This window comes from Peromyscus maniculatus, chromosome 9 (assembly GCF_049852395.1).
Source record: "Peromyscus maniculatus bairdii isolate BWxNUB_F1_BW_parent chromosome 9, HU_Pman_BW_mat_3.1, whole genome shotgun sequence".
Classification (NCBI taxonomy): Eukaryota; Metazoa; Chordata; class Mammalia; order Rodentia; family Cricetidae; genus Peromyscus; species Peromyscus maniculatus.
Window position 1 is genome coordinate 326130 of NC_134860.1, and position 17588 is coordinate 343717.

General features: G+C 41.5%; 1 protein-coding gene across 39 annotated transcripts in view; it reads right to left on the reverse strand.

Annotated features, from left to right (window-relative positions):
* Positions 1–7911, reverse strand: part of Slmap (sarcolemma associated protein) — a 144746-nt gene extending 136835 nt beyond the window's left edge. For all 39 annotated transcript variants that reach the window (XM_042284465.2, XM_042284468.2, XM_042284469.2 and 36 more), the window contains exon 1: positions 7496–7911. In XM_042284465.2, coding sequence (XP_042140399.1) covers positions 7496–7693 — 198 coding nt within the window. In that variant the 5' untranslated portion in view covers positions 7694–7911. The remainder of the gene's footprint in view (positions 1–7495) is intronic.
* Between the last annotated feature and the right edge of the window lie 9677 nt (positions 7912–17588).

Here is a 17588-nt window from a genome sequence, read left to right on the forward strand (position 1 = left end):
GAGGAAGTAAAAGACAGACAATTTTATTACAACTGTTAACTGTTAAGTCCATAAGAAGACAGTTCAGAGTAAATGTTTAGTACTTTGGCTTTTACTCCATGGGTAAAAAAAAAAATCTAGATTCTACTTCAAATTCCCTTAGTTACTACTACACGCACTAATAGTCTCTAAACATAAAAACTCTTTTGGGTTTAAGAAAAGTCAGACTACAGCAGTTCTCCTTGTTTCCTAAACATGTATACAGACAAAATGAATATTTAAAACACATACTCCCCCAAGAAAGTACTATGTTGTCTAAGGATGGACATAAATACACTAATTCAAAACTAATATCACCAAACACAAGTTTATATAAAAGCCCAAAATATTTAGCAAAATATTCTTGCATATCGCAAGTTCTAATAAGTAATGATTTGTTCAGAATACATGTTGGTAATTAAGTGCGTAACTTCAAACTGAAAACTAACTTGAATGACCTCCTGCCCTTCAACCCTCCAAGGGTGTATAGAAACAGACTGCTGCATTGTTCACATTTCACTCATTCAAACATTTATATAGTGCCTATTCTTTGTTCTCAAGCGCTCACATCTGGTAGGGCAATAGAGCATTTGCATTACACTTATTTTGTTGTCGATGTCCCATAATGAAGTTATAGTCAAAGTTCTATAGGAGTAGAGAAAAAGAAGCCATCCATTCTTCAGAGAGAGTCAGGGAAAGTTTCTCCCTGGAACTAAGCCTCAGGGATAAAAGGGAAAGGTCATTTTGGAAGACAAAAAAACCGGAAAAGGCACTTGTTTTAAAAAGGAACAGTGAGCACTGTCATATTCACTGGTAAATCAAGTTTGAGATGAAGAAGAGAAATAAAAGATGGGGAGATAAAAAACAGATTTTAATACTGAAAATTAATAAGCAACAATCAAGATTTTTTTTTTTAAGCAGGAGTGTGGAGTATTTGCCTGCCCATAACACAAGAGAAAAGCATGAATCCCAGAAAGTTAGGTTTTTAAAATAAATGCCACCCTTTTCCTTGTGTCCATACTTTTATCCTTTGGAAATGCTAGGAATGGAACCCAGGGCCTTATGCATGTTAGACATGCATTCTACTATGGAGCTATACACCAGCCAGCTGTATTTTTCTTGATTCCAATATAAAGTAATTGCCATTAAGAACCAATCTCATTGCCGGGCATTGGTGGCGCACGCCTTTAGTCCCAGCACTCAGGAGGCAGAGGCAGGTGGATCTCTGTGAGTTCAAGGCCAGCCTAGTCTTCAGAGTGAGTTCCAGGACAACCAGTGCTACACAGAGAAACCCCATTCAAAAATTCAAAATACAAAAACAAAATAGAACCAATCTCAAGTCAAATCAGGCAGTGCACACCAGTCTAAACACCAGAGAGACTGGGCTACATAGCAAGTTCTGGATAGCCTGAGCTACATACAAGACCTTGTCTCAAAGTCTCCAATTTCCAAAAAAGAACCAATCTCACAATCTCTCTACTTAAAACCTTAAATGATGGACATTCTACTCCCTACTTGCTAGAGAACAGGTTTTCAGCTAACATAAATACCATTTAAGAAAATGGAATAGGAGCCTAAGAAGGTAAAGAATAGATTTAAAGCCAGGCGTGGTAGGGCACACCTTTATTCCCAGCACTCACTAGGCAGAGGTAGGTGGTTCTCTATGAGTTCAAGACAGCCTGGTTTCAAGATAGCCAGTGCTATCTTGTTACTATGTTTAGAGAAACCCTGTCTCAAAAGAAGAAGAGAATAAATTTAAGGAGTATAGTCAAATAACTAGATGGAAGGGGATGATTAAGTATATAAACTATTCTTTTTTATGTATTTCTGTGTATCATGTGTGTGCAGTGACTACGGAAACCAGAAAAGAGTGTTAGATCACCTGGGTCTGTAGTTAAAGATAGTTGTGTGAGCCACCATGTGGATGCTGGAAATCAAACCTGGATCCTCTGAAAGAGAAACCAGTGCTCTTAATCACTGAGCCATCATCTCTCCTGGCCCTAAGCTGTATTTTTTAAAACTCAATATATCAGATTAAATACTTTATCGATTTTTTTACTGTTGTAAAATGCATCATGAAAGGAAATACACATGTGATTTGTAAATACAATCTAGCTTCCTATACATGTTTAGTGTACCTTAAATATAACTTACCAGATAAACAACTTTCTCGTATAAACTAGCATTTCTCAAAAAAAAACAAACTTTTTACTTCTATTAACAAAAAAAAAAATCTTAGAAATTGTTAAAACAAACATACAAACAAAATAAAAAGCAATGACTATATAATCTGCCATTCTCTCCAAGACTGAGTGCATGATCTTAGCAGTCATGTTTGGACACATCAAGGAAAGAAGCAACCTGGCTTTCTTCCATTGCAATGTGTGGTGATATATTGTGTACCCTAATAAAATTTGTCTGAAGATCAGAGGACAGAACAAGCCACTAGATTAAACATACAGGCCAGGCAGTGGTGGCACACACCTTTAACCTTAGCACTCCTTAGACAGATCTCTGAGTTCAAAGCCACCCTGGACTATATGAGATTGACTCAGTCTAGGGGAGAACCAGAGCCAGGCAGTGCTGGCACACACCTTTAATCCCAATACTTGGGAATCACACATCTTTAATCCCAGCACTTGAGATCTCATGCCTTTGCTTGAGAAGCACATGCCTTTAATCCCAGGAAGTGACTGCTAGGCAGAGAAAGGTATATAAGGCGTGAGGAGACAGAAACCAAAGGGGTTTTCAAGCTGAAGAGTCCTAGAGTTAAGGGGTGGCTTGTTCCTTTGTCTCTCTTCAGGCAAAGTTTATTGAGGTACACAATATATCACCACAGCAATGACTTCTTGCAATGTCACTGGAACACATAATCTCATTCCTGCTTCTATTCCTTTTCTTAAGCAATTCCTCCTAATCCAAACCCCTTTCCTTGATTCACTCTTATCTACAATGTTTTTTTTTTCTAAGCCCTTCAGTCTAGCTGAATTTGCATTTCATCCATGAACTGTTGTCCATGAAACTTTCCCTAAAATCTTCAGTTGTTATAGAAATCCTTCTAGACAAGTTAATCTAATACACCAGTCTGTTTGTTTTGCTTATGGCCATTTAATCATTTTCATTTATACTGTCAACCTGGTGCTTGTACTTAATAAAATCACATCCTGTTTAAAATGTCATGGTCTTGGGATGGCAGTGTTTATGAGGTTGGCCCTGTAGGTATCAAATCAAGAATCAAAATACCTGTGCTCAAATCATGGCTCTACCATTTACTAGCAATATGAACTCAGACATGTTAACCTAACCTCTTCTCCCTATGCCTCAATTTCCTCATATGCATGAGAAAAAAAATAAACACCTACCAAAGTTGAGGATGAAATAAGTTAATTTAACATGTAAAGCAGTGGTTGGTTCTCAACCTTCCTAACACTGTGACCCTTTAATACAGTTCCTCATGCTATGGTGACCCCCCCCACGATAAAATTATTTCATTGATATTTCATGACTGTAATTTTGCTATTATTAATTGTAAATATCTGATATATAGAATATCTGATATGCAATCCCCAAAAGGATCATGACCCATAGGTTGAGAATCACCGATATAAAGCATTTACAAGAAAGAATGAGATATAATGTACAAGTTAAGCTGTAATTTCTTTGCTCTGGGCCCTTAACTGTACACAACATTCTATCACTTTTATTAAATAATGATTTTGACTGTTATGTGATCTCTATCCAAAATTCTCTTTGGCTTTATTTTATTTTAATATACATGTCTTGTTATATAACCCTGGCAAACCTGGAACTCACTAACAAATAAGGCCACCCAAATATGTTCACTCATAATGCCTTCTGTATAACTACCATATGGATACATTTACTTGCTCAGTGGCATTTCAGTCAAGTGAAGAACTATCTATTATCTGCTATAAAATCTGAAAAGTTTATAGAGTCCACAAAGGAGTAAAAGATGATACATAAAAGGCAGGCAAGACAGCACTTAACATCCCTAAGATGAATTGTTAAGACTAGCAAACACCACACTTTGGCAAACCATAGCTCACTCTTCATGAATTTAACATTAAAACTATGTATCCCTGGTAACACCCACACTCAAGCCCATCCACGACTATATCTTTCTTTTGCTTGACAAACTCCATTTACTTCTAAAGCAAATTTCCATTTGCCTACATTTTGCCAGTTTTCTAAAATGCGCATCTATGAGCTGAATAATCAAGTTTCAAATAACCCAGAATGGTGGCTCACACTTGTAATCCTAACACGGAGGAGGCTGAAGGAAGAACATTGCCTCGAGTAGTCTGGATAGAGAGTGAGAAAAGACCAGGTCTCAAAATTTCAAAACACATGCTTCAAGTGTTTACTACTTCCCCCAGCTTTTACTAGGCCTCCCATAATGGCAAATGCAGAACAGGTCACCAACAAAGTCAACCAAAGGGCATATTACTCCAGTTTCCTACCTCTAAGGCAAAACGCCTACTGGGACAGAGTTACCAACTTCACTACCTTCTACTTTTAAAATTATTTCTATATATTGAACAATTTCTGGACTTGGGATGTAGCTCAATTGGTAGAGCACTTTCTTAGCTTGTACAAAGTCCTGGGTTCAGTCTTCAACACTCATAAACTGGATGTAGTGGCAAAAGCCTGAATTCCCAGCACTTTGGGTATGTGTTGAGTTTGGCATGAGCTCGGCATACAAGAGATCCTGTCTAAAAATGAAAAGAAACTTCTTATTACCTTCCTAAGACTCCACAGCACAGCAGTGATTCACAAAGCACTGTTTTGGGGGTCACTCTTCCCCCTCAAACACTCTCACTACTAAATCTTGAGGCTTTAATAAAAGCAAAGCAGAGGGTACTAAGTGATTTGCACAATGATCTCAATCCCTAAATCAGTAAGGGAGCAGTGGACGTGGTCCAGTGATACAACAGGTGTTTAGTGCACGCAAGGTCCAACATTTCTTTCCCATTACCAAAATAAAAACTAAGCAGGCGATATCATCCACAGATAAGAAAACTAAGGCTTAGAGGTACTTAAAAATAAACTTTCCTGAAATGATATCCGTAAGAATGAATTCTTGCATCTTTATGTATCAGAATTTTCAAGAATATGTATTAGGTGGGGGGGTGGGTGTCAAGAATTCTCCTGCTATATTTACAGGAGAGCTCTTGAAACTACAAATTTCATACACAAAGCATTAATAAATAGTACTTGGCCAAACTGGTTTGATTTTCTTTCTCTCTCCCAGGGTCTGGCAAAGAATACATGCTCAATATAAACCTGTCTGTCTAAGCCAATACTTTAAAATTAATTCCTAAAATAATTTGATCACAAGGGAAGACCTAACAGCTTGTTTAAACCCAATTAGGTGGTATAAAGATGAATAATTACACAAAGCCCTAGGTGCTATTTTAGCCAATAGCACAAAAAGGAAAAAAAAAAGTGAAAATGGGAGAAATAAACCAAGTCTACCCTTCAAAAAATTCTCTCTACCCCTCTCTCCATCTTGATTTTCTGAGACAGGGTGTCACTATAGACCCCAGCTAGTGATCTTAAACTCATTAAGTAGCCACCTGGCCAGGCACTGTTTTTCAAACAAGAACTGCAGTTGCGAAGCACGTACTATAAGCAAATCTGTTGTGTGATTATGCTAGACCTATTTCCCAATAACATAAAAAGGTAACAATATAGCCAGGCAGCAGTGGCTATAAGCCCAGCACTCTGGAGGCAGAGGCAGGCGGATCTCTGTGAGGTTGAGGCCAGCCTGGTCTTCAGAGTTCCAGGACAGGCACCAAAACCACACAGAGAAACCCTGTCTTGGAAAACCAAAAAAAAAAAAAAAGTAAAAATATAAAAGTTGGCTGTATGAGTAGTCAACTGTTGGAATCCAATAAAGAACTCTACACTCATTTGCAAAGAATTACAGATCATCCATCAACGCACCCAAATGTTAGCTTCCAGGGGGTTAAAAAGTCAGTTTTATGGGTTAAAGAACATCTTGTGTGACTCAGAAAAAGTTAACACACTTTTCATTTCTCATCCTACACACAGAACAGGTTATAGGCATTATTATGCAAGCATGCAGCACTTGGGGAATCTTTTCTTTCTTTAAAAAAAAAAAAAAAAAAACAAGTTTATTTTGTAATTCCTTAATTCAGTAGTTCACAAGTTTTACTTTCTTCCTCTAGAGGCTCAAGTTTCTTTCATTTCAAAACACCACTCTTGAAGATAAATTCTCCTCTTAAAAAAAAAAAAAGACTTCATCATGTCACTCAGAAAGAGGGGGCAAAAAGTCAGGAGACAAAACTGGAGACAGCCTTATTAGTCTTATGTAACTTACTTTAAGTCAGAATTAATTCAGTAGCTCAACCAAAACCTTGGGTTTAGGCCCAAAGATGAGCTCTTTAAAATATTCTTTATACAATTTTTTTTAAAAACTTTAAAGACCTTATTTTTTTTTCAATAGAAGCAACTATGGAGGTACAGTGCCAAGATAAACAAGCTAAACTGGATTAAAAATTAAAAGCAAGGCTAGGCTAGTGACCTTTAATCCCAGCACTTGAGAGGCAGAGGCAGGCAAATCTCTAAGTTTGACGCCAGCCTGGTCTATAGAATGAGTTCCAGGCCAGCTGGTCCCTGACTTTAAAAAAAATAATAATAATGAAAGAACCAAAGGCCCAGGAATTCTTATTATAAGTAATATTATAATTGATATATTGGATATAACTTAAGAAAAATAAGCAAATTTATTAATACTAATTTTTGCATATCATCGTGTAACTACACATTATCTACCAAAGAAATTAAAACGTAAACCAATAAATTTCTGTTCATACAATTTGTAAACAACTCTGAATATGTAATTATGCCAACCTAATTAAATTGCCTTTAATTTTTACAAATTATTTCAATCATGTGCAAATAAATATCAAACCTTACAAAAACATTAAGTTTGCACAGCATTTATCCTACCAGGCAGGCCCGGAATTGAATTCAACTACAAGCTGTGTGTTAACTACATTTCACCACAGACACTGGAACCTCGACGTAACCGTGGCCACAGATTCCGGCATTGCTTTGGGAACTGCTGTTTGCTTAATCAAGCAAGCAATGAACTGCAGATTCACCTTTCTAAGAGGACCGAAAGCAAGAGGTCAAGTTTCACTATCTACTTTTCCTAAACGAATTAGGGTTTGGGATTTCACTGGGAATGACCAAGTTATCAAGAAGTCATCGCCCTACCGAGACATTTAATAACAATACCCTCTCTGTTTTTCATTCAACCACTTCGATTCAATTTCCACTAGAATTCAGACGCGCAAAAAGCTGATTCCATGGCCTCGAAGAAAAGCGTCCTGTGGAAACAAACCCTGAGATGCTGCACACCTTATACCTCTCAGAGAGGGCAAGGGGAAAGAGAAGTAAAGACTGGAAAACACTGTAGGGACATTACCTTGCTCGTCTTGTGGTCAAACCAGACGAGGGCATGGTTCCTTGACAGCACTTTGCAATCAAAGGTGGCATTATTCTGCGCTGGTCGACAGCGTGCCACCGAGCGGCCAATCTTGATGGGCTCGTCCAGGTAGACATGGCGCTCCTGAAACGGGTGCGAGTTCGGGCGGCAAGTGAAGATGGCCAAGGCTGACGGCATCGAGGACAGGCTGGGGAGGGGCTGTCTCTACCAGGGACAATGAGGAGCTCCTCCAGCTTCGGGATGCTCTTCACAAGCCTATACCCCTATCCCCCCAAAATGTTTACATTAAAACAAACTGCGCATTGTCTAAGCATAACCAGTGAACATCAGCAACTCTTCAACTGGGCAGGAAGACAAGCCAGCGCAAGCCCCATCACCTCCTTTAAAACGCAGAGGCTCCTTGACCAAAAAAAGTCCCCAACCAGCAGCTTTCAGTCCATCTTCCCTAGGAAGAAAAGGCTCAAACATTGGGCAGCTTCGGCCAAGTAAACTCCTGGAAGACAGTTTGGGGACGGGAGGTATCCAGGCTGATGAGTCACACACCGATTCTTGTGTTTTGTTTGAGATCCCGGCCGCTTCTCCCCGTCGGTAGCGGAAACGTTGCGGCACTGCAGCATGAAGAGGGTTGGCTGGGTGCAGCCAGGAAGGTCCTCCGGGGCCCAAGGAAGAGGAGCTGAGGACCTCCGGGCAGCCACCGCGGGTCCTCGGGGGCCTCGGGGGAGAGAAGAGGCGCGGGGGGTCGACGAGGAGGGCTAGAGGGCCAGCGGGCCGGGGTGCATGGCCCCTGCTGCGCCGAGGCCGCCCGGGAGTGGCAGGGGTCCCCGGGCCAGCGTGAGCCGAGGCTGCGATCCCAGGCTGGAGGCGTGGGAGGGCTGCCGGGGCGCGGGCGGCTGCCGAGTCGCGAGTCCCGGGCACCTGGCGGGTGTCCCCGCGACCAGGGCGGGGACCCCGGCTCTGCAGGCCGGTGCGGACAGGCTTTGAGCGCCCGGGCCGGCGGGAAGTTGGTTCCGGAGCCCTGGGGGCTGGACGGCTCAGCACATGGGCCACCTCCCGTCAGGGTCGTCCTCGCGAGGGTCGCATCGCAGGGACTGGCAGCTCCCGGGGGACGACGGGGTGGGGGAGGGAGGCCGGCCCGGAGGTGGCGGGAGAGGCCTGGAGGCCGGGGCTGGGTCCGCCGCAGCCTCCTCCACTCGCGGCCAGTGCGGCAAGCTCAGGCGGTGGCGGACGAGGCAGGAAACTTTCCGACCTGATGGGGGAGACAGCAAAACAAACGGCAGTCAGGAGCCGGTGCCCGCTCGCCTCAGCCCTCAACCCCTTCTGCCAGCCCCTGCCAGCCCCGGCCGCTGGCTACGACCTCGGGCGACCTCCTCTCCGGCAGGCTCTAGGGATCGGGAGCCCGGGGCGGCGCGCCGGCCCTGCCGCCCTTGCCCACACCGCCACCTCCACCTCCGCCGCCGCCGCCTCAGCTTACCTTGCCAGCGCCGGCCGCCATAGTGACTCTGACTGAAACCTACCCGGTGCACCGCCACGGGAACGCGCACCCTTTTCTAGGGCCCTCCTCCGCCGTCTCCCGTGCCGTAGTCCGGGAGGGTCACGTGAGCGACGCCGCTGGAGCCATGCGTGTCACTGGCAGGGGAGAGGGCAAACTCGTTCTTAACAGGCCTCCGGCGCCATCTTTGTTAAGGGCCAGGAGCTTCAACCCTCCGGACAACCTGAACGACCATTTTGGTAAAGGGCAAGAGAAACTTTAGCGGGGTTGAATGTTCCAAGAACACACAGCGGCAGCTTCCTGATTCAACTTATGAATAAGACAGTACCAACTTTTATCTAAATTTATTCAGTGTAGTTCTCACTGGAAATACGCCTAAGGATGATAGATCCAGGCAAAGTAAAGACACATTAGCAGCCGTTGTAGCTATGGGCAACTGAGTCACTACACTATTGCCCTACTGGTGACCAAACAAATTCCACAAGTCCCTAGATTTCATAACATCAGAAGGACTTTGCTCGCTGTGCCAAATTCTCCATGTTTTCCATTTCAAATTTGTGTCCTTTTCACTGATGCGAGATTCTCAGGACTCCTACATGGATTTTCTAACCTGGAAGTAGTGAAACCAGAAAGTTTTAGGGTTTTTGTTTTGTTTTGTTGGGGGGAGTGGAGGTTGAGTTAGAGACAGGATTTCTCAGTGTAGCTCTGGCTGTCCTGGAATTCTCTATGTAGAACAAGCTGGCCTCGAACTCAGAGATCCACCCGCCTCTGCCTTCTAAATGCTGGAAGTAAAAGCGCGTGCCTTGAGACCCGAAAGTTTTAAGACATTTCCAAAGAGGGATCGAAAGTTTCTAATAGGAAAATATGGAGCGTTGCCCAGCTAACAATCCTGAAGTATGTGTTAAACCTGAGAATCACAAGGAGAAAGACCAGTATGTAAGGAGTCATTGTTCTAAAAAAGAAAAAAGCGTAGCCAGAGCTGAATGAAAACCTTAAGGAAAGACTGTAGAGAATCTTAATCTTTCAGAATCAGTGCTGACTTCATTCTTGAGATTCCTGTGACCACAGTCTTCCCTGTGAAACCTTGGACATGTCTTTAAACTTGTTTAGGCCACATTTTGTCTTCTATAACATAATGATAATAATACATAACCCCCTTGTAGAGAGACTTCGTGATATTAAACCACATTGTCCAACAGAGTATTCATTTCAATCCTTCTGTAGGGCTTTAGAACTATGCTGAGTCCAGGGGACACACATAAACACAGTCTTAATCTCTGCCCTCTGGTTGTATAACCAGTGTTGCAGCTTTGAGACTGAAGGAATAAAATAAGGTAACTTGACTTCATTATATTCAGAACTCTGCTAAAGGGAGTCAGGGACTTTTTCCTTCTGGGAAAAGTAACAAAAACTGAATGAAGGAAAGTTGAAGGACTACAATAAATATGGTATTTGCTGAATGGTTTACTAAGTTTCCAGGAAGAGGGAGAGTAAGTAATAAAATGAGACTGTTTAAAACAATACATCAGTGTGCCTGGTACAGTGGCTAAGTAAATATTTAATATGTAAATGGAAATCACATACTGTTATTAGATATAGTCACACTTTCTGTGGACTGCCAACTCCCAAATAATGACACAGAGACTTTTTATTAGTTATGAAAGCTTGGCCTTAGCATAGGCTTGTTCCCAACTAGCTCTTTAAACCTAAATTAACCTGTTTATATTAACTACATTCTATCATGTGGCTCATTACCTCTCCTTAGTACCATACTTCCTCCGCATCTGGCTGGAGAATACCCCACCTCAGACTTTTTCCAGAGTTCCTGTCTTGGCCCAGAAAACCCACCTAGCTTCTCCTGCCTAGCTATTGGCTGTTCAGCTCTTTATTAAACCAATCAGAAGGTCCCTTGGGCAAGTGAGGCAAAACAGAGACACGGCTCCACACAGCTTACAAAAAGATGATCCCAATCATTACAGGATAAAGTAGGGGCAGCACAGAGTGAATCTGGACACAATAAGTAATGTATTATAAAGATGTGTGTGTGTGTGTGTGTGTGTGTGTGTGTGTGTGTGTGTGTGTGTGTGTGTGTGTGCGCGCGCGCGCGCGCGCACATGCATGCAAAAGCACTCTTGTGCTTGAAGCTTAAATTCAGGGGAATATGAATGCCCAAGACCTGATCCTTCATGTATCAGGCTTTCTGGGACCACCAGCCCCCAAATCATGACACAGAGACTTAGCTTAGGCTTGTTTCTAGCTAGTTTTTTTTTTAACTTAAATTAACCCATTTCTACTAATCTGTGTGCTGTCCCGAGGCTCATTTATCTCAACTACATACTGTCCAACCTGCTTCCCTGCTTCCTCCTTGTCTGGCTGGCTCCCAATTGGCTGGCTAGCTCCCCTTTTCTCTCTGCCCACCAGCCCAACCTATCCCTCCTCTGCCTAGCTATTCACCATTCAGCTTTTTATTAGACTAATCACGTACCTTAGGCAGGCAAGGGAAGATAGCAACACACCTTTACATAGTTAAACAAATGCAACATATCTTTACACAGTTAAACAAATATTCTATATTTCACAACACCATCACACTTTATGATTCTTTGTCATTTCAACAAATATATTGAATAACTACAGTACCCCAGGTGTTTTGTCCTCCAGAATAAGGACATGCTGGAAAGTTTTATTATCAGGATGAAAATTTTTTGCTTCTGATAACTTTTAGCCTTAAAATAATAAAGTAAACCACACATGGTAGAGCATGCCTTTAATCCCATCACTCAGGAGACAGAGACAAATGGATCTCTGAGTTAGAAGTCAGCCTTAACAAGTTTCAGGCTAGCCAAGGCTACATCATGAGATCCTGCCTCAATAAAGTAAAAAAAAAAAATTCTACAAATCTGTAATGAATTATGTGCATGAATTTTAAAGTTACTTAATCATGTTTCTACTCATTCTACAAACATTTAATTGAATACCCACTGGGAAACAGAAACTGTCAAATACTCTGGAATTTCAAAAGTGAAGAAGAAGAATAAAGAATCCCCAAAGTTTCTTATAGTCTAGATGAAGGCACAATAAGACCCTTGCTGTATTTGGAGTGACTCAAAACTAATGGGAGCACAGAATAATTTATACTGGGGCTTCAAACATGAGTAGGAGCTGGGGATGTAAGCCAGGAACAGAATAATGACCTACTATTTGCATGGCCTTGGGGCCACCTCAGGACCAGAAGTGTTGTGGGGTATTTGTGCACTGCATGTTGACATTGCTGTGATCGGTTTGATAAAGAGCTGAGTGGCCAATAGCTAGACAGGAGGTATGGGTAGGACTTCCAGGCAGAGAGAAAAGAATTAGGAGATGAGTCAAGGGACACAAGGGACACTAGGAGACACAGAGAGGAAACAGGAGTGCAAAATGGGAGAGAGGCAATACCATATGATAGAACATAGATTAATATATGGGTTAATTTAGGTTATAAGAGCTAGATAAGAACAAACCTAAGCTATAGGCTCCCAACTTTCAGAATTAATAATAAGTCCATGTTGCTATTTGTAAGTTGGTAGCCCAAAGAAAAATCTGTCTACATACAAGAACAAAACAATCAAAAATGTTGGACTAAGCCAGTTAATCTGGTACTAATGAGATAGAAACATTTTAAGCCAAAGTGATATCCTGAACAAAGGGCTAGACACTTGAGAAGACAAGACTCTAAGGGAATTAGAAGGAGGTCTGTATTACTGGAGAATAGGGTTGTCTTCATTAGGGTTTCTATTGCTGTGAAGAGATACCATGACTATGGCAACTCCTACAAGGAAGACATTTAATTGAGGGGACTCGCTTACAGTTTCAGAAGTTCAGTCCATTATCAGCATGATAGGGAGCATGGCAATGTGCAGGCAGACATGGTGCTGGAGAAGTATCTGGAGTCCTACATCTTGCAGGCAACAGGAAATTGACTGAAACACTGGGCGGTATTCTGAGCACAGAAAACCTCAAAGCCTGCCACTACAGTGAGACGCTTCTTCTAACAAGGCCATGCCTTCGCCAACAAAGCCACACCTCCTAATAGTGCCCTAACCTCCCTATGAGGTTATGGGGTCCAGTTACATTCCAACTACGGATAATGAGTGTGAAGGGGTCAGAGGTCAGAGAACTTGTAACCAGTGCAATAGACTGTTGGACTTTTTCGTCAGGACCACAGGCTTCCTAATAGTGACATGGAGACATTATTAATTATGAAAGTTCAACCTATAGCTTAGGCTTGTTAGTAACTAGTTCTTACAACTTTAATTAACCCATTTTTATTCATCTATGTGTTGCCATGTGACTCGTGGCTTTTACCTCTTTTCTTGCATTGTCTATTCCCTTTTGTCCATTGGTGACTCCTCCCTTCTTCCTCCCAGCATCCTCTGTGCTTGGAAATCCTGCCTAGCTATAGGCCAGTCAGCTTTTTATTAAACCAATCTGAGTGACACACCTTCACGGTGTACAATAAAATTATTCCTCAATAGTAGACTTCAGAACATTTTCATTTTCCTTCTAGAAGGCCAAAGTAGAATAATTAAAAAAAAAAAACCTTACAGAATCAAGCATGATGTCTATTTCCATTTTATAACACATAGTGAATTACTCAGCCTAGCTAGGTCTGTGTCCTCATTTGGAAAAAAGTTTGTAATATTTCCCAGAATCTTGTTTGTATTTAGTAAGATAGTTCAAGAAAAAAAAATACCAACCATGGAGACTGGAAAACAGTAGGTTCTCTGAAAAAAATGTTGTTTTATTATTGTTACCAATAGAATTTTCCCAGCCTTCCACTTATATATAGTAAAGAGCAAGATGTTTTACCTCTAGTTTATATAGAGAGAATCTTAGCTGTAAATGTAAGCATAAAAAGAAATGACTATGTTCAGTTCTACTGTCCCATCTCCCAAATTAATGTTAAACAAACAGAATGAGCTTTCTAGCAAGAAAAAGCTTGGAACTGCTATAATCTGCCAGAGTAGAGAATCCTACCCTACTCCATGGGGCCCTGGAAATGCCAAATGCTTGAAGGCGTTCTTCACCCACTGTTACTTGGCAGGCACAGAAAGGCTTAAATTAAGAACTCTCATACATGAGATATTCTGAATTGTAGGCCATGTGGGTGTTCCTTTCTATGATTTTGTATCCATACAAATTTTTAATTGAATTAAAAAATATGCCATGGGTTTTGTTTGTTTGTTTTGTCTTGTTTTTTGAGACATGGTTTCTCTGTATAGCCCTGGCTGTCCTGGAACTCACTTTGTAGACCAGGCTGGCCTCGAACTCAGAGATTTGCCTGTCTCTGCCTCTTGAGTGCTGGGAGTAGAGGCCTGTGCCACCAATGCCTGTCGCCATGTTTTAAGAAACTGGAATGGCAATATTTCCTGACAATGTAGCTCTCTTTTCCTTTTTAAAAAATGTTTACTTTCTTATAGACTGATCAGATTCTCACTGTTGTGATCTAGGCTACTTTTCAATCTTGGAAAAGTAAAGGTAAAATTGTACAGTTATTATCACAGTACCATTCAAATGGGAAATGTTTTCATGTCAGATATATCAGGGATGATTCTGTAAATTCAGTTAATATACAACCTTCCAAAATGGATAATGTCCTAATTGGCTTTCAACTAGTTATTTCAGATATAATAAATTATGGAATGCTTAAGCAGATTGCTGGTTTGAAAATACTGTCCAAGCAGACATTGCCAAATCTCTGATATTGCAGTAGGTTCTATTACTATTAAGCAGGTTTTTTTAAAGATGTGTTTAGTTGTAGTTTGTGTATATGGATGTTCGTCTGTAGATGTGTGTGCACCACTTGTGTCCCTGGTCCCTGACAGCCAAAGGAGGGCTTCTGATGTCCTGGAGCTGGAGTTATAGATGTCATAAACCATGCCATGTGGGTGATCAGATCTGAACCTGGGACCTCTGCAAGAGCAGCGCGTGCTCCTCACTGCTGAGCCGTCTCTCCAGTCCCCAAAGGTCATGTCCAGGGACTCACAGTTGCATTTTTAAAAATAACAAAACTATCTAGTATTTTAAGTAAGTTTACAATTGAGCATTGCTCCACACTCATATCTACCCTGGCTTCAGCCTGTGGGCCACAGGTCAGACTCAGCTGCCAAGTAAGAAGCCAGGCAGACTCAGATATCAAAAGGGTGAGCAGTGGTGTTTTTAAAGGCACATGCTGGCTTATGACAACTGAAGCTGAGCCAGCCACAGCAGTGCACCCTCGTAACCTTAGCCCTGGAGAGGTAGAAACAGGAGGGTCAAGAATTCAGAGCCAGCATAGACTGCATGAAGAATTCAAAGCTCGCTTGGGCTACACAAAACCCTGTATTTAAAAGAAAAAGAAAAAAAAAAAAAAAGCTGATTCTTTGCCCACTAAGGCTCTCCTCTTCAATGGAAACACCCGTCATTTCCCAGGTGTCCAGGGTGGAGTTGCCACCACATTCCAGAAGCACTGCTCATCTGTTTTAGTTTCCTGGTTCTTTGGGGGGAAAAAAAATCACCTAAAGACAAGTAAAGACATTTATTTTTCATTCAACACACTATTCCTGTGAATGTGAAAAGAGAGAATCAGAAGGTCAACTCTAGAAAGAATCGCAATTAATCCAGCTTCTTCATTTTATAGGCAAGGACTCTGAGATCCAGAAAAGGAAACTGCAATAACTATGTGATGACTATATCATAACATCTCTGTACTGCAGTATTAACTCTATTTTATAGGTAGGGAAACTGATCCTCTAGCTCCAATACTAAGAATTTTCGATGGCATCCTAAATCACCATACAAACCCAGAATACGGGCTAGAGGGTTTTCGTTCTTAAAAATGAAATAAATATGTAGTCATTTTTCTTGATTGGTAGGAATGTGTGCCTTTTGGTCATTCAAGTAGAAGTCCTCTACAACTATCACAAACGCCAAGTCTGGTAGTATTAGCCGTTTGTCAGCTCTATCTTCCCACATATTTATTCTCAGCCATCTGAGGCATGCCCTTTTTAAATTCCACATCAATCAACTGAAATGGGAAAGTGAACAGTAAGACCCTTAGTCCCCAAAGTGACAAATATTGCTAACAAAAGCCCTGTACTGGGGAGAAGAGAAGGGATGAATGAAATTCGGTTTGTTTTGTCTCTCTTATGTAAGTCTCATCTTGATTATTCAAAGTGTCCTTTTGTCTTTTATAACTAACTTAAGAATGTTACTTGGTATGCAGCAAACGATTAAAAATAAAAAGGGCAGGGTCAGAGAGCCACATGAGGCATTTTCTTTCTGAATTTTTTACTAATGTATCTAGTTTGTTTCTAAATATCTTAGTTGCCAAGTAAAATGTCAGAGGCCCTGTTTATATGTGGTCATAACTAGTGATTTTTGAAAGATGTTTTAAAGTATGATATTTATTTTAGAAAACTATGGCATTCTGAAAATCAGTTTAATTGTTTGTAATTATTTGTGATTCATTATTAAGCTCCATTAGACTTTTTGTTTTAGATATATACATTGTTGCTATTGCACAGCACTGGCACAGATAACATCAGCATCTCACTGAGTGGGTATTTTGAAGAACTGACAGATTTCTCAGTAGTACTGTACCTTAAGGATCCCTAAAAAATAGGTTGGTATGGAGTGAAGAGGTCTGTAACTCTAGAGCACCTCTCTTCCTCAGTCATCACCCCCCTGAACCCCCATATCCCCCACCACCCAGCACACTTAGCATTCAAGGTTTAATAGGGAGTGGGGAGACCATCTATGGAGTCTTTATGAGCTTTGGCTAGAAACGGTTTCCCATGTACATAGCCTGTGTGTAGAGCCTGTGCTCAGACACATGGAAGGACTCACCGTCTTGACATTTTTTGTTAATTTTTAAACAATAGCTCTCTTCATTTGTATGTGGTCTTCAAATCATATAGCTGATCCTGCTTTAAACATACTGCTTCAAAACTCCCAGCCTCCATTGCTGTGTGTCCAGCATGTTGACAATCTTTTGAAATGCTGTGGGGACGACATTGGTTTTCTGTTTTAGTTTTTGAGACAGGGTCTTACTATACAGCCCAGGCTGGTCTCAGGCTCTCCATCCTCCCTCCTCTGACTGTTCTTGAGTTCTGGGATTATAGGTTGGATACCATCACAACTAGCAGAAGTCATTCTTGAAAACGGGGGATGAAAGCCAGGCATGGTGGTGCATACCTTTAGTCCCAGCACTTGGGAGGCAGAGGCAGGTAGATCTTTGTGAGTTCAAGGCCAGCCTGGTCTTCAAAGCAAGTTCCAAGACAGTCAGGGCTGTTACACAGAGAAATCCTGTCTCGAAAAACCAAAAAATAATAAAATATAAAAAAAAAAAATAGCTCAGCTGGTGTGGTAGTTAGAATGAAAATGACCCCCTAGGCCCATAGGGAGTGGCACTATTAGGAGACACATCCTTGCTGGAGTAGGTGTGGCCTTGTTAGAGGAAGCATGTCACTAGGGGCAGGCTCTGAAGTTTCAGAAACTCAAGCCAGGCCCAGTGCTATCCTTTCCTCCAGATGCCTACATCTTCCAGATGTAGAATTCGGAGCT